This window comes from Rana temporaria, chromosome 2 (assembly GCF_905171775.1).
Source record: "Rana temporaria chromosome 2, aRanTem1.1, whole genome shotgun sequence".
NCBI lineage: Eukaryota > Metazoa > Chordata > Amphibia > Anura > Ranidae > Rana > Rana temporaria.
The window spans coordinates 474283208-474308607 of record NC_053490.1 but is presented as its reverse complement, the minus strand read 5'-3'; the positions used below and the strand labels follow the sequence as shown (position 1 = coordinate 474308607).

The following is a 25400-nucleotide window of genomic DNA, read 5'->3' as shown; positions in this document are numbered from 1 at the left end:
TTCAGAGCGGTGCCTTTCTACGTGCGCCAGCGTGACGTGGTCATCCGTGAAGTAGGAGCGTCACGGGTGTGATAATAGATCCGACATGTTTTACCCAGTCACGTGGGTTTTTTCAATAAAATATTTTGGGTGTTGGTGATGGGTATCTGATGTCTGCAAAGTGTGTAAAAAAAATAAAAAATTCTATGCAATTAAAATACATTTTTTTTTATACAAGCAGCTTGGTCCACCCGTAGTTAGGGGATTTTCTTTCCTTTCCCCCCCATTTTTTTTCTGTAACATTCACATGTGGTATAGTTGAATCCACAGGAGCAGGGGAATTTTATTTTGGGTTGTTCTTTGGTAGTAAGTTATAGTAATGGCAAGAAATATACAGCTCTGTAAAAGTAAAATAAAAAAATGCTTTACCATTTACCACCAAAAGAAAGCCCGATTTTATTTTTTTGTCCTGAAAAATGCAAGATATAATCCACCTGGATACACCAACTAGTTGTGGTGATATGTACAATTTTACTAACGCATGTCAGAGTTGCGCAATTGTGTTCAAGCATTAGCATTTGTTTTACCCTCAGTCACTAAGGGGTTAATCCTGTAATATTGCCTTTTTTTTTTTTTTTTTTTTGCTAACTAAGCTGAATATTTTCTTTTCTACAGACGCACGATGAAGACATGTACATAACCCCAATAGAACAGGATGAAGGTTTGTCTTAATTTTGCAAGCAAGATTTTTTTTTTTCTTCTAAACCCTGCATGTTTGGTAGTTGGTCTGCCTGCTGTGCTCTTTGTAACCATATTTGTTCCTTTTGTCAATTAACCTGCGTGTTTTACTCTAGAATGTTCTTTCTGCTTCCCCTTTTCAAAATAACCCTTGTGGTGTTAGCGATTTGTACTTGACATCATTTTTAGCAAACTCCTTGTTTTCCATCCTTGAAGCATTTTAAATCCGATCATAAAGACCATACCTACTTATGTTTAAGACCTCATGCACACTGGATGTTATAAAATCACCAGTAGCATTTGCTGTAGTTGTAGAATTAGTTTTGCTCAAACTTTTTGCAGTAGCAGATTTTTATTTTAATAGCAAAACTATACTCCCTCAAAAGCTTAAAGAGGAGTTCCACCCATTTTTTCATGTTTGGCTGTGCTGCATGCCCTTAGTGCTTAGTTTTCATAATGGACAATCTCTTTTCTTTTTTTGGATAGTAAATACCTTTTTTATCATTTTAAAATCCAGCTTCCTGTCTTAATCGCCTAGGCGAATAAGGAACAAAGGCGATTTGCAAGGGTTCCTGGGATATCAGCGTCATGTCTCCCAACGAAATCTCGCGTTTTTTAAAATTCAGGAAATGAGGCAAAGGGGAGGAGTTTGGCGCCATTATCAAAGTTTTACAGCAGCCGTGAGGAAGGGTAAGTAAAAGAGACAGAGGCGTACTAAGTGGGTGGCCCCCGCGGTGTTCTGTTCTGTGCGGTGTTCTGTTCTGTGCGGTGTTCTGTTCTGTGCGGTGTTCTGTTCTGTGCGGTGTTCTGTGCGGTGCGGTGTTCTGTTCGGTGCGGTGTTCCGTTCTGTGCGGTGTTCTGTTCTGTGCGGTGCGGTGTTCTGTTCTGTGCGGTGCGGTGTTCTGTTCTGTGCGGTGTTCCGTTCTGTGCGGTGTTCTGTTCCGTGCAGTGTTCTGTTCTGTGCGGTGTTCTGTTCTGTGCGGTGCGGTCTTCTGTTCTGTGCGGTGCGGTGTTCTGTTCTGTGCGGTGTTCCGTTCTGTGCGGTGTTCTGTTCTGTGCGGTGCAGTGTTCTGTTCTGTGCGGTGTTCTGTTCTGTGCGGTGTTCTGTTCTGTGCGGTGTTCTGTTCTGTGCGGTGCGGTGTTCTGTGCGGTGCGGTGTTCTTGGATACTCTAAACCCATTATTTTCAGGTATTGTACGAATTCTCTCCATCCCCCTCCCCCCCTCGTTCTCTCACAAACATATTGACTATTGCTTTTTCTTGCAGGAACTAAGAATTTGGGTTTTGAGCAGAGGATCGACATCCGATTCGGTTTCCTACATACTCTAAAACCATTATTTTCAGGTATTGTAAAAAATGTCTCTCTCTTTTCTCTCTCTCTCTCTGAGTTCTCTCTCTCTCTCTCTGTGTTCTCTCTCTCTCTGCGTTCTCTCTCTCTCTCTCTCTCAAATCAAATCAAATCAAATAAGCTTTATTGGCAGGACCAAATACATGTTAGCATTGCCAAAGCAAGGAAAAGGGGAAGGGGGTAATATAAAGGGGAAGGGGGTAATATAAAGGGGAGAGGGGGGGGGTAATATAAAGGGGAATGGACATAAGTCTGTGAAAGTCCTCAGGTTTTTCATGTCCCTCTCAGTCTGTGACACACTGTCACATATTGGGCGGCTATCTTCACCATTGGCTCCTCTTCTCCCAGTAGAATTTGGAGTTTCCTCTTCTCTTCTGCAGAGTTGAAGTCCGGGATGAGAGCGGAGAGTCTCTGGAAGTGAGTGTCCCTCACTGATGAGTACTTGGTGCAATGTAACAGGAAGTGTTCCTCATCCTCCGGGACCCCCTGGTCACATTGCTGGCACAGTCTCCTCTCCCTGGGCTTGTAGGTCTGTCTGTGCCGCCCTAATTCCATTTCCAGGCTGTGGGCGCTCAGTCTGTACAGGCACATTGTCTGTCTGTCTTTGGGGTCTTGTAGCACCTCCAGGTACGGGGCCAGTTTGTATTCTCTCTGCAGTGACTGGTAAATTGTTAGTTTTTTGGAGTTTTTTATTTCGTGTCTCCATTCTCCAACATGTTTTTCTTTGGAGTTATAAGTTATGATTTTTATTTGAGATTTTGTCAGGCCGCATTGTTGAGAGTTTTGGGGAGACAAGGTGTTGATAAGTTGTTGCAGGCCACACGGCTTGGACTGGTTCTTACTGTCCAGTAAGGCTTTATGGTGGTAGGAGTTGGGACTGCTGTTTTGTAGGTGGTCCCAGTATGATAGCGCCCTCTTCTGTACTGCGAGGAGTAAGGGAAATCTGCCCAACTCGGACCGGCAAGCACTGTTGGAGGAGCTCCGATGGACTTGGAGGATGTGCTTGCAAAATTCCAGATGGAATATTTCTGTTGGGCTGGGGTCCCATTTGGATTGGTCTGGGTAGGTGACAGGACCCCAAACTTCACTGCCATAAAGAAGGATTGGGGCGATGACGCTATCAAATATTCGGAGCCAGACTCTCACGGATGGTTTTAGGTGGTACAGCTGTCTCCTGATGGCATAGTAGGCTCTGCATGCCTTGTCTTTTAGTGCCTCTATGGCTGGCTTGAAGCTTCCTGATTGGGTAATGTCTAGGCCGAGGTATGTGTAGCTCTTAGTTTCATCCACAGTGCGGTTGTTTATTGTGAAGGAAGGGCTCTTTGTTTGTTTTGTATTTTTCTTTTGGAACACCATGGTTTTTGTTTTGCCCGAATTGATTGGTAGTGCCCATGTGGCGCTGTATTTCTCCAGAACTTCCAGGCTGTCTTGTAGGCCTTTCTCTGTTGGTGACAGAAGTAGGAGGTCATCTGCATACAATAGGAACTTCACCTCGGTGTCATGTAGAGTCAGTCCTGGTGCTGGGGAGGATTCTAGAGCGGCCTCCAGTTCATTGATGTAGATGTTAAAGAGGGTTGGACTTAGGCTGCAGCCCTGTCTGACTCCTCGGGCCTGCCGGAAGTGTTCAGTTCTTTTCCCATTCACCTTTACGCTGCAGCTGTTCTCAGTGTATGAACTCTTGATGACGTCGTATGTTTTCCCTCCTATTCCGCTCTCCAATAGTTTGAGGAACAGGCCTGGGTGCCACACTGAATCAAATGCCTTCTTAAAGTCCACAAAGCAGGCGAATATCTTCCCATGTTTTGTATGGTGGACATTTTGATGAGGCTGTGCAGGGTGTAGATGTGGTCTGTAGTGCGATGGTTTGGCATGAACCCCGCCTGACTTCTGCTGAGGACATTGTGTTGTGTCAGGAAGTTGAGGATCCGTTTGTTGAGGATACTGTTGAATAGTTTCCCTAGTGTGCTGCTGACACATATCCCCCTGTAGTTGGATGGATCATACTGGTCTCCACTTTTATGGGTGGGTGTTATGAGGCCTTGGTTCCATACTGTAGGGTAGTAACCAGCACTCAGGACCAGATTGAACAGTTTACACATTGCAGCGTGTACCTCTGGGGAGCCGTGTTTAATCATCTCTGGCAGGATTCCATCCATCCCACTGGATTTTTTGGTTTGCAGGTTTTGGATTTTCTCCCCAATTTCTTGTGGTGTAATCGGTACATCTAGGGGGTTCTGGAAGTCCTTAATTTTTTCCTCCATGTCATTTAGTCTTTTGATGATGTCTTTTTGTTCTACAGTTAGAGCCTCCTCTGGAATATTTTTGTAGAGGTCCTTAAAGTAGTTGAGCCAGATGTCGCCATTTTGGATGTGGAGGTTGTTTTTCCTGGGTGCTGATCCAATATTCTTCCATGTTTCCCAGAAAGAATTTTCCTGAAGTGCCTCTTCCAGCTGTTGCAGGTTTTTGGAGATGAGGTCTTGCTTTTTCTTTTTGAGGGTTTGTTTGTACTTTTTCTGTAGGGTGCTATAGGCTATCCTTAGGTCAGCATTGTCAGGGTCTCTGTGTTTGTTATTGGAGACGGTCCGTAAGGTGTTCCTTAATGCTTTGCATTCTTTGTCGAACCATTTATTGGATTGTTTGTTGGATGGTTTCCTGTAGTTGGTTTTTCTCAACTGGGCTGTTTCTGCAATGGTGTGTAGTATTTAATGGAAGTCCTTTGCTGCCTGGTTCACACCTGGTGGGCTTATCTCATAGGTGGTGTTTTGGAAGTTTTCAAGCTGTTTTTTAATGTCGGGTCTGTCGGTTACCTCTCTGTATTTTGTGGTAGACTGTTTGGACCATTTAAATGATGGTGGCAGGTTGCGGAGAGACGCCCGGTGGAGTTTTGGTGATGGTTTGCTAGAAGATTTGATGTATAGCAGTAGTTGGTTGTGGTCTGATAGGTGTGTTTGTGGGGTGACTGTAAAACCATTGATGAGTGTGGGGTTCATATCTGTGATGGCATAGTCTACCACACTGCTGCCTACATGGGAGCTAAATGTGTACCTTCCTAGAGAGTCTCCCTTGGTACGGCCGTTGAGGATGTAAAGGCCCAGACTGCGACACACATTCAGCAATTTTCTTCCGTTTTTGTTGGTTGTACTGTCATAGCTGTTTCTTTGATTCTGTATGGACTCCTGGTCGTAATTTGCATGGCCCAGTATGTATGTGTTGCCATCAGAACTTGTATAGTCCTTTTCCCTTCCTGTCCTGGCATTGAGGTCTCCGCAGATGAGCACTTGTCCCAGGGATTGGAAGTGGATGACCTCATTTTGTAGGATCTCATAGGTGTCTGGTCTGAAATATGGAGACTCTGCTGGGGCAATGTATGCTGCACACAGGTAGATATCAGACTGGGAGGTGAGGATGGAGCTGCTAATTCTTAGCCAGATGTGGCTCTCTCCTTTTTTGATTGCATTGATGTTCCCATGTAGCTCCTCCTTGTACCAGACTAGTATTCCTCTTGAACATCGGCCCTGTTTGATGTTTTTATCTTTCTGTGCGGAGACAGAGAATTCCCTATAGCCAGTAGGTACTGATGGTTCATCCTGTGCCCTGGTCCATGTTTCCAGGAGGATTTGTATGTCCGTCTCATATAGTCTTTGCTTGAAATCTGGATCATTTACTTTGGATCCGAAGGCTGAAGCGTTCAGACCCTGAATGTTCCAGCTACTGATTACTAATGATGTCATTTTTTAATTATATATTTATATACCTTGTAATGGGTGAATTTCTTGGGACCAACCGGTTTATAGGTGGTTGTCATCGTCTTGTCTTTTTTGCTTTTTTAGCTCAGTCACATCATTGCATAATGTGCTGAGGAGGGTTAGTATCTCCTCCTCCTTTTCTCTGCTCTGTTGTGGTCTTGATATCCATCTTGAGGTGGGTGGTTTCCATTCTTGCCATCTTCGTGGTCCAGTTCTTTGGCTGGGTGTATTGTTGTTGTATTGTATTAGTGGTGAGGTTTGGGGTCTTGCAGTTGTAATTCTGTCTGTCTGAGAATGGTTTGTGCCATGTTCAGGGTTGTGAGTTCTCTCAAGGACAATGTCTTTGACTTCTCTTGCCAGATGACTGACCCCTTGTTTGTTCAGATGTTTGTTGTCATAGAGGTGTTGGGGCGTTATAGAATGGTGTTCTGCCAGGTGAATGGAAGGCTTTGACCTGGTTTTGTCTGCCAGCTCTGCATTGATTTGTTCGATTATGTTGTTTGGCATGTCCCTCCTTGGAAGAAGGGAGGACAGAATTACTTTGGACTGTGGAAATTTTTGTTGGGCAGTCTCTGTTAGTTGCAATAATTTGTCCACAATGACTTGCGGTTGTTCCTGGATGTTGTTTGTGCCCGTGTGTATGATGATATGTTTGGGGTTAGTGAAATATGGATTGTTGATGACTCCTGTTGCCTGTTCAATTGTGAAACAGTGAATTTTGGAGACCCTTGTTCCTGGGAAGAGCCGTTTAGTGTTGAGGTATTTCCCGTTTGAGTCTATTATTAAGACAATTTCAGGATTTTGTTGCCTGTTCTTGTGGTTTGATGGTTTCTCTCTCTCTGCGTTCTCTCTCTCTCTCTCTCTGCGTTCTCTCTCTCTCTCTCTCTCTCTGCGTTCTCTCTCTCTCTCTGCGTTCTCTCTCTCTCTCTGCGTTCTCTCTCTCTCTCTGCGTTCTCTCTCTCTCTGCGTTCTCTCTCTCTGCGTTCTCTCTCTCTCTGTGCTCTCTCTCTCTCTCTGCGTTCTCTCTCTCTCTCTGTGCTCTCTTCTCTCTCTGCGCTTTCTCTCTCTGCGTTCTCTCTCTCTCTCTCTGCGTTCTCTCTCTCTCTCTGCGTTCTCTCTCTCTCTCTGCGTTCTCTCTCTCTCTCTGCGTTCTCTCTCTCTCTCTGCGTTCTCTCTCTCTCTCTCTGCGTTCTCTCTCTCTCTGCGTTCTCTCTCTCTCTGCGTTCTCTCTCTCTCTCTGCTTTCTCTCTCTCTCTGCGTTCTCTCTCTCTCTCTGCGTTCTCTCTCTCTCTCTGCGTTCTCTCTCTCTCTGCGTTCTCTCTCTCTCTGCGTTCTCTCTCTCTCTGCGTTCTCTCTCTCTCTCTCTGCGTTCTCTCTCTCTGCGTTCTCTCTCTCTCTCTGCGTTCTCTCTCTCTGCGTTCTCTCTCTCTCTCTCTCTGCGTTCTCTCTCTCTCTCTCTCTCTCTGCGTTCTCTCTCTCTCTCTGCGTTCTCTCTCTCTCTGCGTTCTCTCTCTCTGTGCTCTCTCTCTGCGCTCTCTCTCTGTGTTCTCTCTCTCTCTCTCGCGCTCTCTCTCTCTCTGCGCTCTCTCTCTCTCTGTGCTCTCTTCTCTCTCTCTCTCTCTCTCTCTCTGCGTTCTCTCTCTCTCTGCGTTCTCTCTCTCTCTCTCTCTGCGTTCTCTCTCTCTCTCTGCGTTCTCTCTCTCTCTCTGTGTTCTCTCTCTCTCTGCGTTCTCTCTCTGCGTTCTCTCTCTCTCTGCGTTCTCTCTCTCTCTCTCTCTCTGCGTTCTCTCTCTCTCTCTGCGTTCTCTCTCTCTCTCTGTGTTCTCTCTCTCTCTGCGTTCTCTCTCTGCGTTCTCTCTCTCTCTGCGTTCTCTCTCTCTCTCTCTGCGTTCTTTCTCTCTTTCTCTGCGTTCTCTCTCTGCGTTCTCTCTCTCTCTCTGTGTTCTCTCTCTCTCTGCGTTCTCTCTCTGCGTTCTCTCTCTCTCTGTGCTCTCTCTCTCTCTCTGCGCTCTCTCTCTCTGCGCTCTCTCTCTCTCTGCGTTCTCTCTCTCTCTCTGCGTTCTCTCTCTCTCTCTGCGTTCTCTCTCTCTGCGTTCTCTCTCTCTCTCTCTGCGTTCTCTCTCTCTCTCTCTCTCTGCGTTCTCTCTCTCTCTGCGTTCTCTCTCTCTCTCTGCGTTCTCTCTCTCTCTCTCTCTCTGCGTTCTCTCTCTCTCTCTGCGTTCTCTCTCTCTCTCTGCGTTCTCTCTCTCTCTGCGTTCTCTCTCTCTCTCTGCGTTCTCTCTCTCTCTGCGTTCTCTTTCTCTCTCTCTCTCTCTCTCTCTCTCTCTCTCTCTCTCTCTGTGTGTTCTCTCTCTCTCTCTCTGCGTTCTCTCTCTCTCTGTGTTCTCTCTCTCTCTGTGTTCTCTCTCTCTCTGCGTTCTCTCTCTCTCTCTGCGTTCTCTCTCTCTGCGTTCTCTCTCTCTGCGCTCTCTCTCTCTGCGCTTTCTCTCTCTCTGCGCTCTCTCTCGCGCTCTCTCTCTGCGCTCTCTTCTCTCTCTGCGCTCTCTTCTCTCTCTCTGCTCTCTCTCTCTCTCTGCGCTCTCTCTCTACGCTCTCTGCTCTCTCTCTCTCTCTGCGTTCTCTCTCTCTCTCTCCCCCCTCTCTCTCTCTCCCCCCTCTCTCTCTACCCCTGCGTTCTCTCTCTCCCCCTGCGTTCTCTCTCTCTCTCTGCGTTCTCTCTCTCTCTGCGTTCTCTTTCTCTCTCTCTCTCTCTCTCTCTCTCTCTCTGTGTGTTCTCTCTCTCTCTCTCTGCGTTCTCTCTCTCTCTGTGTTCTCTCTCTCTCCGTGTTCTCTCTCTCTCTGCGTTCTCTCTCTCTCTCTGCGTTCTCTCTCTCTGCGTTCTCTCTCTCTGCGTTCTCTCTCTCTGCGCTCTCTCTCTCTGCGCTTTCTCTCTCTCTGCGCTCTCTCGCGCTCTCTCTCGCGCTCTCTCTCTGCGCTCTCTGCTCTCTCTCTCTGCGCTCTCTCTCTACGCTCTCTGCTCTCTCTCTCTCTGCGTTCTCTCTCTCTCTCCCCCCTCTCTCTCTCTCCCCCCTCTCTCTCTACCCCTGCGTTCTCTCTCTCCTCTCTCTCCCCCTGCGTTCTCTCTCTCACCTCTCTCCCCCTGCATTCTCTCTCTCCCCTCTCTCTCTCCCCCTGCGTTCTCTCTCCCCCCTCTCTCTCTCTTTCTTTTCTCTCTCTCTCTCCTCGGTCTCTGTCTCTCCTTCGGTCTCTGTCTCTCGCTCTCTCATCTATTTTCACCTTCATAATTATATATTACTATATTAAATTTTCTTTTTTTTTTTCTTTTAGGTATATTTGGAAAACTCTAAACCCTAAAACTCTAAACCTTATAAAATGTCATTATAATAAACATGTATATTCATGTGTGAATAAAAATATATATATAAAACGTGTTTATATATATATTTTTGGATTTTTTTTTATAAAATTAGATTATTACATTAAATTTTTCTTGTTACTGGTAGCATTAAAAAAATGTATTGTCAAAGGTTATCTTTTTTTGTGTAAAAATTAGTTAAAAAAACAATCCTTGAATTTCTCTCTCTCTCCGACTTGTTCTCTGGCTCTCCCCCGCCCTGCTGTATCGCTCTCCCCCGCCCTGCTCTATCGCTCTCCCCTGCCCTGCTTTCTAAAAATGTGGATTATTTATCAATCACCTATTATTCTTTTTTTATTTATTTATTTTTATTTTAAACGGTTATTTAGTTTTGGATTTTTTTGAAGGAACATTTATTTATAAATTAGTTGAAATTTATATTTCTCAAACTATTTAACGGTAAGATTATATTAAACATTTTATAAAAATTAAGATTTTAAACATCTTATCTTTAACTGTATTTAATAATTTTGTGTCTATTTATATAATATCTTATGAGTGTGTATATATTTTTTATTGTAATGCAATATATATTATATAATAAAATGTAATGCCTTATTTTTGTTATATATATATTATTGTTATATATTTTGTTATATATATGATTTATCTAATAAATATATAGATTATAAATGTGTTTGCGTTTTTCTTACAATGTGTGTGTTTTTTTAATAATATTTATTTACACACACACACACACACATATATATTATAAATTTGTATGTGTAAAAAATAGGGATAAATGGACCACAGGAGATGTTCCAAAAATACCTACACCTTATTGTACAATTTTTAACCACTTCAGCCACAGACCATATTGCTGGTCACAGACCATATTGTTGGTCAAAGACCAGGCCACTGTTTGCGATTCGGCACTGCATCGCTTTAACTGACAATTGCACGGTCGTGCGACGTGGCTCCCAAACAAAATTGGCGTCCTTTTTTCCCCACAAATAGAGCTTTCTTTTGGTGGTATTTGATCACCTCTGCTGTTTTTAGTTTTTGCACTATAAACAAAAATAGATCAACACTTTTGAAACAAATGAATATTTTTTACATTTTGCTATAATAAATATCCCCCAAAAATATATATATATTAAAAAAAAAAAAATGTCCTCAGTTTAGGCCGATTCTTCTACATATTGGTGGGAACCCCTCATAATGGGGCACAGCGGGTGTACAGACCCAGGAACTCGGCACAGGGATGGTGGGAACCCCTCATAATGAACACAGGGATGGTGGGAACCCCTCATAACGAGCACAGCGGGTGTACAGACCCAGGAACTCAGCACAGGGATGGTGGGAACCCCTCATAATGGGGCAATGTCTGTACACCCGCTGTGCCCCATTATGAGGGGTTCCCACCATCCCTGTGCTGAGTTCCTGGGTCTGTACACCCGCTGTGCCCCATTATGAGGGGTTCCCACCAATATGTAGAAGAATACGTATCGGCCTAAACTGAGGAAAATTTCTGACACACTGAACCACTGATCGCTGCTCTGCATGCTCACGGGGTGACCACGAGCGGCTTATCCTGCTAGATGTCATTGCATTTCCCAGTTAGGATAACTGAGCCACCTTGTGGATGTCATTCCGCAATAGGCCAGTAGCGGATAAAGACGCCAGCAGGAAAATGTTATTTCCCGCCAAATTACATATTTTTTTTTTTTATGTTGGCGCATTAAAAATAAATAAAAATCACCTCAATGGCCCATGTTTTTCTACTTGGAATGTCCTCTTTTATATTAAAGTAGAGGGCCACGTTTAATGAACATCCTCTGATCCTCAACTTACAGGATCCTGGATGAGAAAATAATTAAGTCACCAGTTCCATGATCTCACATGTAGGTAAGGTCCAACTCAAAAGTTACAGGAGCACAGTGTGAGAGAAAGAAGGGACCTATAATGCAGTTAACACGGTAACAAGTGTGGTAATACTCTGGATCAAGCAATTTGCACTCGGCAATGGTATTCCTATATCTCTGAAGTGACTACAAGTTACAGTGATAAAATGCTTCTCACAGAACCTTGCAGATAACTTGTTGGGTCTATTAAATAAATTTCAACCCCCCCCCCCCCCCTCAGGCTCAGGCACTCCACCACACTGTTTTGATCCTAAGATTTCATATTTTCAAGTGTAGTCAGGGTCTTCACACAGATTGAGAAGATTTTACCAAATTGACGCATAATTCATTTTAAATTCCAACTTAAAGTGCCAAATAACGTGAGCTGAAGGCCGGTGGAAATGCATTAAAAAGAAAGGTGAAAGGTTAGGGAAAGTAAAATGGGGGGGGGGGGAGAGAGACAGGACAGTGACATCAATGATCTAAAAGTTAAGTGGGGATCTAGGAAAGGAGGGGTTCAAAAGCAGGATAATGATAAGGAACGTGGACATGTACTCCCACTTCACTAAATTTAAAAGGACTACCCTGTGGGTGATGACCTATGGTGAGGATGCTTTGGAGCTCAGTGAGAACTAGCCTACTCCACCCCCCTCCCAGTATTCACTACAGGATCATAGGTACAAATGACCTTTGGTGCCAGTTCCGTGCACATTTTTCATGCACTAAAAATGCATGAACAGTGTTTTTCATGTATTCATATGGCTCTAGTTCACACCATGCAGTCAGTTTTTCGTCAGTTTACAGTTTAGAAACTCACCGGAAACTGACTGCATGGTGTGAACTAGAGCCATTGGAATACATGGAAAACACTATGGCCAGATTCAGGTACAGCTGGCGTATCTGTGCGGCGGCGTAACGTATCCGCCGCAAGTTTTTCAGGCAAGTGCTTTATTCACAAAGCACTTGCCTGTAAAGTTGCGGCATTCAAATTCGGCGGGTATGGGGCGTGTATCATTTAAATGAAGCGCGTCCCCGCGCCGAACGAACTGCGCATGCGCCGTCCCTAAAATTTCCCGGTGTGCATTGCTCCAAATGACGTCGCAAGGACGTCATTGGTTTCGACGTGAACGTAAATGACGTCCAGCCCCATTCACGGACGACTTAAGCAAACGACGTAACTTTTTAAAATGTCGACGCGGGAACGACGGCCATACTTAACATTGGCTGCGCCTCATATAGCAGGGGCAACTATACGCCAGGAAAAGCCTAACGTAAACGTCGTAACTTTACTGCGTCGGCCGCGCGTACGTTCGTGAATTCTCGTATCTAGCTAATTTGCATACTCAACGCGGAAATCGACGGAAGCGCCACCTAGCGGGGAAAAAATTGCAGTTTAGATCCAACGGCGTAAGAGACTTACGCCTGTCGGATCTAAAGGATATCTATGCGTAGCTGATTCTAAGAATCAGTCGCATAGATACGACGGGCCAGATTAGGACTTATGGCGCTGCGCCGTCATAAGTCCTTTCTGAATCTGCAGGGAAAAAAAACACACGGAACTGTACGGAACTGTGTCTGGTGTAAGCAATATCTGAACATAACAGAACAAGACAACTTATCAGAATACAACTTTACTGAAACATTTAAACTAAGGCAAGCCAAGTATGATGCAAATTTATTTTCTGCAACCATGGGTTGCAATTCAGCTGCATGTATCTCCTTGTCTAGCATGACTGATGGCCAGCATAAGGATTGAGCACATAGCGCAATTGATAACGTGAGATTAACCTGCACTCTAAATTGTGCTATGTCTTCAAACCACGTAATGATATCGGGCACTTGCGATCAGATGTACAGGGTTTGACAAATTTGTTTTGAATATAGGAGCCAAAAAACGCAACCTCGTGCCGCCAAGCTCGCGCGCAGAAGCGAACGCATACGTGAGTAGCGCCCGGTATTCAAACCACACATGTGAGGTATCGCCGCGATTGGTAGAGCGAGAGCAATAATTCTAGCCCTTGACCTCCTCTGTAACTAAAAACATGCAACCTGTAGAATGTTTTAAACATCGCCCAAAGGGTAAAAGTTTGTCGCCATTCCACGAGCGGATACAATTTTGAAGCGTGACATCTTGGGTATCAATTTACTCGGCGTAACATTATCTTTCACATTATAAAAAAAATTGGGCTAAATTTACTGTTGTCTCAATTTAAAAAAGTGTATTTTTTCCCAAAAAAGTGCGCTTGTAAGACCGCTGCGCAAATACGGTGTGACAAAGTATTGCAGCGACCGCCATTTTATTCTCTAGGGTGTTAGAATAAAAAATATATATAATGTTCTAATTAGAGGGAAGGAGATGAAAAAAACACATTAGAACTGGTATTAGCATTACGGCCACCACAAGATGGCGCCAGATCACAGAAGGAAGCTTTAGGCCTGTACGGCCGGTAATTGAAGCCGTGGCTTTGTGGGCTTCTGCAGGCCTAAGCTTCCTTCTGTGAAAGCCGCGGCCTCAATTACCGCCGATCGCGGCCGGCGCCAGACGGTAATTAAGGCCGCGACTTTGTGGCCTTCTGCAGGCCTAAGCTTCCCCCGGGCGCCAGGTCACAATTTCTTGTCGCAATTGCCACCGGGCGCCCAGATTTTGTCGAGGCCTGCAACAGCATATTCAAATATATTATTCCGAAGTAATGTGAAATAGTAACAGTGAAAAAATATGCAGCGCTAAAAATTCTTTTACAAAAATGTAAATTATGCGTCAATGTGATAGGAACATAGTGACCTGTGAATGAGTGTCCATTTATAACAACCAACACAAGAGAAAACACAGAAAACAAAAAGTCCATCAATAGGGGGTGTATGACCACATCCTCATCATTGGAAAAACTTTCTGCACGATAAAATCAGGAGTAGACTACAGATATATTTTTTCCAACCCAACTGAGACCCTAAACAGATCCAGGAACTAAGTTCTACCTTTAGTGTTTTTTGGGCTATACATTTCCAGCCCAAAGATATATGTACATTTTTTGTATTTAAAGACACCTTTCGTTTATGTTTAATGTGTCTTGGTGTTGTGTTGCCCTTTTTTCCCCCCTTGAGGGCGACATTCCCCCCTTTTTTACTCCCCTTGTGTGCTTTATGCCAGGAGCACACAGGGGTTGGCTATTCCACTGGCCATACATAGGAGTGCAAACTTCCCTTTTTTAATTTTATTCCCCCGTCCTGTTTGCAGATTGCCTGGCAGTGTTGCCAGTGCATCGGGACATGATTTGGCCTCGATGGGCGCGGATGTGCGGCGTCTTGGAGCCGGATCCGTACGCCGGGCATGCCGCGCTCCTATTGGCCATCAAGCGTCATGTGCTTCCGCACGGCGTGACTCGCACAATGGCGCTGCGTTCCAGGGTGGTCCCTGGACGTCAGGGGACGCCAGGTTTGCGCTGCATGGAGGATCGAGCGGCGCTCTGGCTTGTGTCCCCAGACAGCACACTTTGAATGCTTCCTGCATCGCTGTAGGCCAGTCTGGCTTCAAATGAGGATTTATTATAGGTGGATTTAACAAAAAGGTGGCGAGTACTGAGGACAGTCTTGATGCAAGTGGTTAACACCCCTTCCCACTCTCCACCCCCCTTTCCTCCGGTTTATGTCTAAAATAATCTATTAATATGAGTACAATATAGGTTATATACTAGGAATGGTGGAATATGTGTTTCTTTTTTTTTATTGCTATGTTTTGTGATAAGGTTTTGTTGATCCATTTCCTGTCTTTAAAAATTGATTGATGATTGGTAACCATTTGGGTCAGGAGTACCGCCCGATCCGATTGGCTAATCACTGAGCTTGCCTGATTGGTCCGCCCACTCAGTTTGACCAAGCATGTGGCAATATGGAGGTGAAGGTAGATGCCCCAGTTGAAGTCCACTTGGACGAAACGCGTCGGGCTTGCTATACCTGCACCCCATATTGCTTTTACTCTCTTTTTATACTGAAGTGATCACTTTTATGTTTTTGGTTTTATTACAATAAAACCTATCCTCTTTTACCTGCACCATCCGGAGCATTGTTTTCTTTCTTTTCCCTGCATGACTTGCTTGGATACCAAGTTTTTTCAAAACTCCATGTCTGTGTGCACCTTGCATCAGTGGACACCACTGTTCACATCACCAGTTGGCGTTTAAACAAGCGGACCCTCTGTTCCTGTTCACGAATTGGAGTTGGAGCAAGTACACCTACGGTGAGGTTCCAGTCCAGGCTCACAGCCATCCATCAGGATACCCCATGGTGAGTCTACTATCGTGCCATCGTCCAGCCGAGCAGAGTCGAGTGGAGTCCTTTCATGCGTTTACGATCTGTTGTCGCTGACAAGCAGATCCACGTCATCTGGTAAGAGTATTCCATCTACTCCTGATTTTATCGTGCAGAAAGTTTTTCCAATGATGAGGATGTGGTCATACACCCCCTATTGATGGACTTTTTGTTTTCTGTGTTTTCTCTTGTGTTGGTTGTTATAAATGGACACTCATTCACAGGTCACTATGTTCCTATCACATTGACGCATAATTTACATTTTTGTAAAAGAATTTTTAGCGCTGCATATTTTTTCACTGTTTCTATTTCAATTTTTGTCATATTGCTTGTGTAGCTGCTTACTTTATACTTTTAGATTAGCGCAGTATTTTTCCCCTTTTTTTCACATTTTCACATAATGTGAAATAGTGGTCGACCGATATTTGAACATGTATTGCAAGTTATAAATTCATTGGTCAAGAAATGACCAATGATTTCATTATTTTGCTCCGCCACGTTATTTTCAAATGCTTAAGTCTAAATATATGGTTGAAAGCGGTGCATGTGGCGGGGAAAGATAATGATTTGGCGGATGCTTTATCTCGCCAACAGATGGACCGTTTTTTTCGGCTTTTTCCGGAAGCGGATCTGACAGGTCTACATTGCCCTCCTCATTTATGGGAATTAGTCTGAAACCTGTGTCTGAGTATATCGTTAATTCTGTGGCCCACTCGACCTGGGTTGGATAACGATCGGCCTGGTTGATGTGGTTAGCCTTTTTGAACTCCTTACGACAGCCGGCTGGCATGTTCTCGGAATCTTTAGTTTTGATGTTTGTGCAATCATTATTTGAAAAAGGCTATTCTTGGGCTTATATTAATAAAACTTTAGCGGGAGTGTCTTTCTTTTTCAAACTGAATGGTTTACCATCCTGTCTGAGTTTCTTTTCCGTACGTCAAGCCTTAAAAGGTTACAAGAAAGGAAATTTTACGCCGGATCGTCGGATGCCCGTGACACCGGCGCTTCTGAATAGCTTATGCGCGGTAACAGGACAGGTTTGTTTTTCTAATTTTGAGGCAATACTTTTCCATGCTGTTTTTTCTTTAATGTTCTACGCAGCGCTTCGGGTGTCGGAATTAAACATTATTCAAGTTTCAGATGTCTTTCTTTCCGACTCGGCAGTCCGATTATTTCTGCGGCGGTCTAAAACAGACCAGTTGGGTAAGGGCTGTTGGGTCAATTTGGCGGCTTGTGAAAGCTCTTTTTCGTGTCCAGTTAAATTATTGCGTAATTATATTAGTATAAGACCTGTTTTACCTCAGAATTTATTTATTCATGAGTCCGGTCGCCCTTTGACCAAATTTCAGTTTCATAGTGTGTTCCGCAAGTGTCTGAAGGCTCTTAATTTAAATACGGAGGTTTTATCTTCACATTCCTTTAGAATAGGGGCAGCAACGGAAGCTGCCAGGTTGGGTTTAGATTCCAATATAATTAAACAGGTTGGTAGGTGGAAGTCTGATCGTTATATGTTGTACGTTCGTCCTAACCAATCTTTCTAATTCATTACAGGTAACGTCCGAACGATTTGGATCGTTGGGCATTCCTTCATTTTTTGGGCTCATCAGAGAGTGGTTGATCGAATCTACACTAGCAATCTGGGCTTGGACCCGACACTTTTTAAAGTTATTTGGTTTGGTAGGAGGGGCATGCTATGGTCGGGTTTATTTTGGGAAATCAGTCAAATTCTGCGGCGTTTTTCTCCTCCAGATGTTTTCATTATACATCTGGGGGGGAATGACGTTGGAAAACAGAGGACTTTGGACATCATCTTTCAAATTAGAGATGATCTCCATAGGCTGCAATTGTCTTTCCCTCGCACGGTTTTTGTTTTTTCAGAGATTGTGCAGAGGTTGAAATGGCTCTCCTTTCCCCCTCTGCGCCCTTTAGAGAAGATTAGGCGTCGCATAAACAGAGCTTTGTTAAAGTTACTTTCTCCTCTGGGTATTATTTGCTACAGACACACGGAATTAGAGGGGTTTATCCCTGGCCTTTATAGGGCTGATGGGATTCACTTATCCGACATTGGATTGGATGTGTTCAATACAGGTTTAGGTTCCTGTATCGAATTGGCCGCGGTTGTGGGTGTTGGTGACAGGTGGGCCTGAAGTCCCCCCTGTCTTATGGATGTTTTTAATTCTTATGATAAATGCAGCCTGAGCCGTAGTGGTAGGCTGTTTTGAGTTAAATTTTGGAATAAAGTTCAATGATTTGAATAAAGTGTAATGTTAAAACCTATAATAAAGCAGCCGCGGCCGTAATACCCCAGAGGAGTGTCTGTTATTTATTTATTTAAATTATTTAAGTTATTTATTTATATTATGGTCAAATGTTCCTGCTTGCTATCCCATGTAAGAAAAGGGGGGGAAAACGGTTTCAATCCCCCCTTTCCTCATGGGATGGCAGCAGGACTAGGAAACAAGGCAGTGGCAGTTTCAAGTTCCCCTATCTCTGGGGGAGCTAGGCAGTTTTAGTCTGCACCTGGGGCTCACGTGTGCTTTGGAGTAAGTACACGTGAGTTTCCCGGTCTTTTTTGAGGGGTGACTGCACAGCTGGTAAAATCCAGTTCTAGCCAGCTGTTTTTAGGGCTATATAAGGCAGCCTCGGAGTGACCGGAATCAATTCGCCTCAGAGGATAGGAGCTGTGGTGTTCCCCCCCCCCTCCCTTTTGTTTAACTTTTGTCGCGAGCTGATATTATGAGGTGGTGTGTCACCTTTGCAATTATATACATAGGAATGCTTTGTCATATATATTGCAAGGAGGGACAAGGGTATGTTATAAGTTATGTTTGAAGTTTACAAATGGATGTTTTTAATTCTTATGATAAATGCAGCCTGAGCCGTAGTGGTAGGCTGTTTTGAGTTAAATTTTGGAATAAAGTTCAATGATTTGAATAAAGTGTAATGTTAAAACCTATAATAAAGCAGCCGCGGCCGTAATACCCCAGAGGAGTGTCTGTTATTTATTTATTTAAATTATTTAAGTTATTTATTTATATTATGGTCAAATGTTCCTGCTTGCTATCCCATGCTGAACAAAGCATTGAAGCGCACCTCAGACCAAATCACCTCAAACCTTACCAAAGAGATAAGGGACTTGGGAAGCCGCACTGAGACCTTGGAGTCAAAAGTGGAAGAAATAAAGATTATAACGCAGGACTGCCAATCTGAAATAGACACCCTCAAGGAGGAAAATTTGACGCTTCAAAATAAACTGGAAGAATATGAAAACCGCGCCAGAAGGTCAAATTTGAGGTTCAGAGGTATTCCAGAGTCAATAATAGATCTTCCAGGTACTACGCTTGCAATATGTCAGGAATTATTGCCAGGAATTGCAATAGAGCGGTTGGAATTTGACAGGGTTCATAGGGCACTAGCCCCAAAGAAACCAGAGGGACCCCCTAGAGATATCATCGCCAAATTCCACTATTATAGAACAAAAGAACAAATCTTGGAAGCAGCCAGAGTAAAGAACAGCCTGACATTCCAAGGGCACAGCTACCAGATATTCGCTGACATCTCACAGCTAACAGTTACTAAAAGGCGAGCAATGAAACCCCTCTTAATGGAACTTCAAAATCATCAAATTAAGTACCAATGGGGATTCCCCTTTTCCCTACGGTTCACATACCAGGGAACCAAAATAATATGCAGATCACCTGACCAACTGCATCAAGCCCTACTTGATCTCAGGCTCATCGAACGTAACACCACATCAAATTCCTCCCGCAGAAGAGCAGCGTCGGTTTCTTCTCACAGCAATTCAACCCACCCTGAAAAGAACAACGGTATACAACACACCAACAAAAGGGGCAGATTTGCACCCCAAGACCAAGAGGACACAATGGACTGACCATTTTTCTAGAAGATCTTCCATATTCCACTTCCTCCGTGCTACAAGATCAACCCAAGTGAAGACACCTGCAACTTGAGAGAATTGGAAACCTCTCTACTTGTTATCCTTATTTTACTTACTATGCCTGCTTCTCCTCTCTCCTTTCTTACTCCCCGCCTAGCTTTAGGGTGGGGTACCAAGCCTATCCTATACCCTTAGGGGTTTTCACACTCCATTCCTTTCTCTTCAGGTTGTAAACACCTTCAACATTCAGTCTTTCTTTCCTTTCTTTCCTTCATACCTTAATTACTTATGCCTCCTTCCTTCTCACCTAAGAAGCTCATCTATCCCCTGTATCTCAGGGATCCTTATCTGTAACACCCCCCTGATACAGCACCACCATTAGACATGCATATAGGCCAACACAATCTACAATCTTTCCTAGTAATCCATCATAACAATTCTCTCTCTCTCCCTCTTTCTTGCACCATATTATGCAGGACACTATTCTCATCCTGTTCTTATTTTGGTTACATGTAGATAAGAATGACTAACACCCAGTAGGGTGTTATCAGAATACTTTAAAAAGCGGTTCTCCAGCGCATGGAAACAACATGTGCCTCTCCAAGATCTCCTCGGGTCCCCATAATATTATGTGGGGACTTGACGAGATCCCCTTTTCCCCTGGCGGGAGCTTTTCTCCCCCACCACGGGCAAACAAAATGAAATGTATTTGCTTATTATTGATTGCATATCCCACTAACCTGTTTTGTATTTCACCCCCTCTTCAAGGTTGTTTTTTCCGGAACCCCTCACCCTTATTCTTTCCCTAAGTCTGCAGGACATGGGCCGCCCAGCCAATCCACAAAGGATAAAGGTAAGATAGGCAGGGAGGTCAGGCTACCATGGCACCATTACATTTATTGTCTCTAAATGTGCAGGGCCTAAATGTACCACAAAAGAGAACCAAGGCTTTTAGATCTTTTCAGGCCAAAAAAGCTCATATTGTCTGCCTACAGGAGACACACTTTACCACTAACACGACTCCCAAATTTTACAATCCTTTTTACCCCCAAGTATATACAGCCTCCGCTTCAGTCAAAAAAAGGGGAACCCTAATTGCATTTCATAGAACCACACCTTTCACACTAAATTCCGAAATCAAAGACCCAGAAGGTAGATACTTCATTCTAACAGGCCACATAATGGACACAGCAATCACAATAGTTTCTTTTTTTTTTTAAATCAAAACAACGTTTATTGAGTATAGAGCAAGGGATGGTTACAAACAGTGCAATAAACGGTGCAACATGCACCACAAGCAAGGATACATGGTAATGTCAAGAAGTACAGGTACAACAAACATAGCGAGACAAAATAAGTGGCATATAAAAGTGCGATAAAAGGGCCAAGAGACATGTCACGAAAGTGAGGGGGGCCTTGTCCCGGGGTTATCGAGCAGGTGCCTAAAAGGGACGTTAACCAGTAGGGGTGTCACAGGAGGAGGCTTCCCCCAGCCATCTATCCCAGATCTTGTTGTATTTACCGGGGCATCCCCTATGTGTATAAAGAAGCTTCTTAAAAGGCAGGGTGTCGTTGACGGACTTGATCCATTGTTGCAGGGTGGGAGGTGGACCCCTCAGCCAGGTTTTCGCTATCTGAAGCCTTGCGAGAAAAAGAGTCTCTTGCAAAAATATGTTAAGGTATTTCTCGGCCTCAGACAGCGAAAATATCCCGAACAAACATTGCCGGGGGCTAAGGGAGAGAGGGGAGCCCATTCGGTCGTGGAGAAAACGGACTACCTGGGTCCAGAAGCCGTTCACACAGGGGCATTCCCAGAGGAGGTGGTAGAGGGTAGCTTCAGGGGAACCACAGCCCGGGCAGTTGGGGTCACTACCCGGCCTAAACTTAGAGAGCCGACGAGGCGTCAGATAGGACCGGTGCAGGATATACAATTGGGTCAGACGGTCGGAAATTTTAGGAGAGACCAGCTTGCAATTAGTAAGGACTTCGTCCCATTCACCCGGCGACAACACCCCCAGATCGGGCTCCCAGTGGGTCTTAGCCCGCTGAAGGGTGGCGTCCGCCGAGGGAACCAGGAGGTATGAATACAGTTGGGAGATCAGTTTCTTAGGGTCCGATCCCAAAACAATATCAACGGGGAGTGGGATTTCGAGCTGTGGGATATTATTACCGAATTGTGTGGTGATTGCGTGGCGAAGTTGGAGATAGCGGAAGAACATGTGGTTGGCTAGAGAGTGGGCATCTTTGAGGGATTGGAAGGACCTGACCGAACCGTGCGCGACGACTTGTGTAAGGTAAATAATACCGCTCCTGATCCAGGCGCCACGGTCAGGGACCGTGGCAAGCTCGGGCACGAGAGGATTATCCCAAAGGGGTGTATGGGAGTGCGGATTGGGGGCCTTGCCGACTGACATGGTGATGTGCCAAATTTTGCGGTGATGAAAGAGCAGTTGGTTCCCAGCATCCGCCCGCCTGGAGCCGCGAGGCTCGCAGAACATAAGCTGGAAGGGGTGCGAGACCGGGCCCGGGGTTTTAGAACACACCATGGCCAGGTAGCGTCCCCTGTCGGAGTGATGAATGTAGTAGAAATGGGAGAGCTGGGACGCAACATAATAAAGAAAAAGGTCAGGAACCGAGGTGCCACCTTGACTGGAGGGGCACTTCAGCACCCGCCATGGCAATTTATGCCGAGAGGGGCCCCAGATAAATGAGTTAAGGATGGACTCCATAGCTTTGAAAATACGAGGAGGGATGTATAGCGGGGCGTGCCAGAATGCATAGAGTAGCTTCGGGAGAAGGATCATCTTAACCAAGCCTATGCGGCCCATTACCCCAAGAGGGAGTCGGGACCATGTCTGCGTTTTGGATTTTAGGGTGTGAAAGAGTGGCTCAACATTAAGGCGTATGTAGTCTGAGGGGGATCTTGTAACATGAACACCTAAGTATTTGATAACGTCCGTGCGCACCAGTGGGAGGGCCGCCTGGCTCGCGGTGGGGGGGCCTAGATCTAGGGGGAGGATATGTGACTTAGCCCAGTTAATCTGTAGACCTGAAAATTCCCCAAATTGAGTTATGACTTGAAGGGCCGTCTGTAGGGAGGGACCTGCATCCGACAGATAGAGGAGCATGTCATCTGCATATAAACTAAGAAGGTCAGTGACGCGACCGCAGCGCAGCCCGCTGATCCCAGGGTGGCTGCGTAGGGCTATGCTGAGGGGTTCGACGGCCAGAGCGTACAGCATGGGCGAGATAGGGCAGCCCTGACGTGTGCCACGGGACAAGGGGAAGGGGGGGGAGGTTCTGCCATTGACTCTAATACGCGCCGTGGGGGCATGATATAGCAGTTGAATCCATTTTATGTAGCGAGGGCCGAATCCAAACCTACCCAGGCATTCCCACAAGTACTTCCATTCAACCGAATCGAAGGCCTTGGCCGCATCGAGGCTAACTAGTACTCTGGAGCCCACTTCCGCATGTTGGGCCTGAAGGTTCATATACAGCCTACGGAGGTTAAAGGCCGTATTTTTGTTGGGCATGAACCCGGTCTGATCAGGGTGAATTAGGCTAGCGATGACTTTATTGAGACGTAAGGCAAGGATTTTAGCAAGAATCTTCACGTCCAATTGGAGGAGTGAGATGGGGCGGTAGGACTCAGGGAGCAGGGGGTCTTTACCTGGCTTTGGTATGAGGACGATGTGGGCTTCACTCATGGAAGGGGGAAGCGCGCCCGCGTCAAAAACGTAGCTATATAGTGCGCAAAGCCTAGGAACAAGGGTATCTCGAAAGGATTTGTAAAATTCTAGGGGTAGCCCGTCCGAGCCCGGGGTTTTAGAGGTGGGGAGGCTGGCAAGGGCCGTCTCGATACAAACCGTGGTAATGGGGGCCTCAAGCATAGTAACCTGGTCCGGAGATAATGTAGGGAAGGTAATACCCTGCAGGAGGGCAGCAAGATCGTCCGCGGAGCGTTGCGCTGTAGAGGTGTAGAGCTTCGAGTAAAAGGCCCTAAATTCCTCTGCTACCCGATCGGGGTCCGAAAGTAGGACCCCCGATTCCGCGCGGAGGGCCACAATCACTGGGGGTTTATGATCTAGGTGTGCCATATAAGCAAGGAGACGGCCAGTTCGTTCCCCGTGCTCATATGTACGCTGCTTGCTGAAAAAAATACCCCGACGAGCCTTTTCGAGGTGTAGCTGATCCGTCAGCCTGGACTGTAGGCGCAATTGGGAGGCTGTAGTATCTGACGGGTCAGCCCGAAAGGCCCGTTCAAGGGCCCTAAGCTGTGTCTCGGCCTGCTGGACCAACAGTCTGGAAGAGGCCTTATGCCTGTTGATACGACAGGAGAGAAACATACGGACGTGAAGCTTAAAGGCTTCCCACACAGGACCCGCCGAGGCAGAGCCGTCATTTGTATTAAAAAAGCGGTCCCATTCAGATCTTATGGACGCTAGGTCCGGTAGAACACTCAGCCAAAATGGGTTGAGGCGCCATGTCTGGGATGTAGGGGGTGACGGAAGCCTCAGCTTGATCCAGTATGGGGAGTGGTCCGAAAGCGTCCTAGTGTCAAATCCTACCTCAATCAGGTGGGGGAGGAGGGGGGGGGTCAGTAGAACAAGGTCTATGCGTGACATTACCGCACGGGAAGGGGTAAAGCAGGAGAATCCCAACTGTGTAGGGTGCTTATGTCGCCACGTGTCGACTAAGGCGAACTCAGCAAGGAATTTGCCGAACCTGGTAGTCTCGGGTACGGGGCCCGTGAGGGCGGTCTGGCCCAGCCTGTCGAGGGACGGGGAGATAACCATATTGAAGTCGCCTGCCCATATGGCCGGCACTGACGGATAGGAGGTCATAAAGGCAATCCCCCGCTGAAGGACCTCGAATTGGAAAGGGGGAGGGACATAAAAAGCAAGGAGCAGCATCTCGAGGCCTCCAATGGTGGCGTGTAGAAATAAATAACGACCCTGCGGATCAGATTGTAGCGTGTGCAGTTGGAACTGTTGCGATCTCGCCACAAGCACCGCCACTCCTCGAGAATTAGAGGTATGGGGGGCCTGGTAAACCCACCCAACCCAGGCCTTTTTAAGGCTCAGCTGTTTTTGACCTGCAAGGTGTGTCTCTACTAGCACGGAAACGTCAGCATGTTGGGATTTTAGATGGGACAGAACAGCCGAACGTTTAGCTCGGTCTCCCAGACCCCGGACGTTCCAAGTCACAATCTTTAGGAGCGCCATGGGCAAAAGTAAGGGTGTACGGGGCGAATCCGCCCCCCCAATAGCAAAGGGGCGGTAACCAGTGCAGAGCCCCCCGGGCAGCCCCGAGGACCGCACGAGATGACCAGGAAGCAGCAGGCGGGATCCGCTCCCCCCCCGGGAACCAAAGGGAACCCGGAGTAGGAAGGAGCGGGGCCCGCCCCGCACATGAGAACCCATAGAGTCCCGTTAAAAACACAGCAATATGTACATTAAGGTTTGCATAGTACTCCGACATTACCATAACGAGAGAAGAAACAAAAGAAAAGAACCAATAAACAAAAATAACAGTACTGCGATAAGCGCTTAAAACATAACCTGCGGCGACACTGGACCGACATAGCAGGCATAACACCCCACCACCCACCAAATGTCTGAGGGCAGGGGCCGGCCAGGGAAACTGTAGCTTAGCAATGGTTGCCAGGGGTGTTAGAGGTACCCCAAGTTCAGGGCAGCCAGCAGGGTCGGGGGGCGACCAAACTGAAAAGCTTGCACAGGTGTAAGAGGGAGATGTCAGTTCAGGTGAAATACCGGCATGGGTGAGCCGCTTGTGACTCATGACAGAAGTGGGGATGATATGGGGGAGCGGGAAGGAAGGAGAGAGGGCGGTGGGCAGGATAAACAAGGGTGAAGAGGGTATGTGGAGCCCGAAGGCCGCACGACCAACTCACGATCAGCAGATTAAAGTTGTAGTAGTTAAAGTTGTAGTGGCGGCGGCATTCAGGAGTGACCAGGCAGCATGTGGCGTCCAGGTAGCATATAGCGGAGAAGTGTAGTCGGTAGAAAAGCGCAATTAAATGATGGGTCAATTGCGGGGCGAATCAGCTCTCTCACGGCGCTCCAGCCAGGACAGGACAGCTCGAGGATCCTCAAAAAACTGG

The 25400-nt window shown here is 45.9% G+C and overlaps 1 protein-coding gene across 1 annotated transcript; it reads right to left on the bottom strand.

Annotated features, from left to right (window-relative positions):
- Window positions 1-6593: 6593 nt before the first annotated feature.
- Window positions 6594-8775, bottom strand: LOC120928349 (trichohyalin-like; the record flags this gene model as incomplete). Its single annotated transcript, XM_040339447.1, has 3 exons — window positions 6594-7226; window positions 7707-8303; window positions 8371-8775. Coding segments are annotated over 3 exons (1635 nt in total), but the record flags the coding sequence as incomplete, so codon positions are not given.
- Window positions 8776-25400: the final 16625 nt, after the last annotated feature.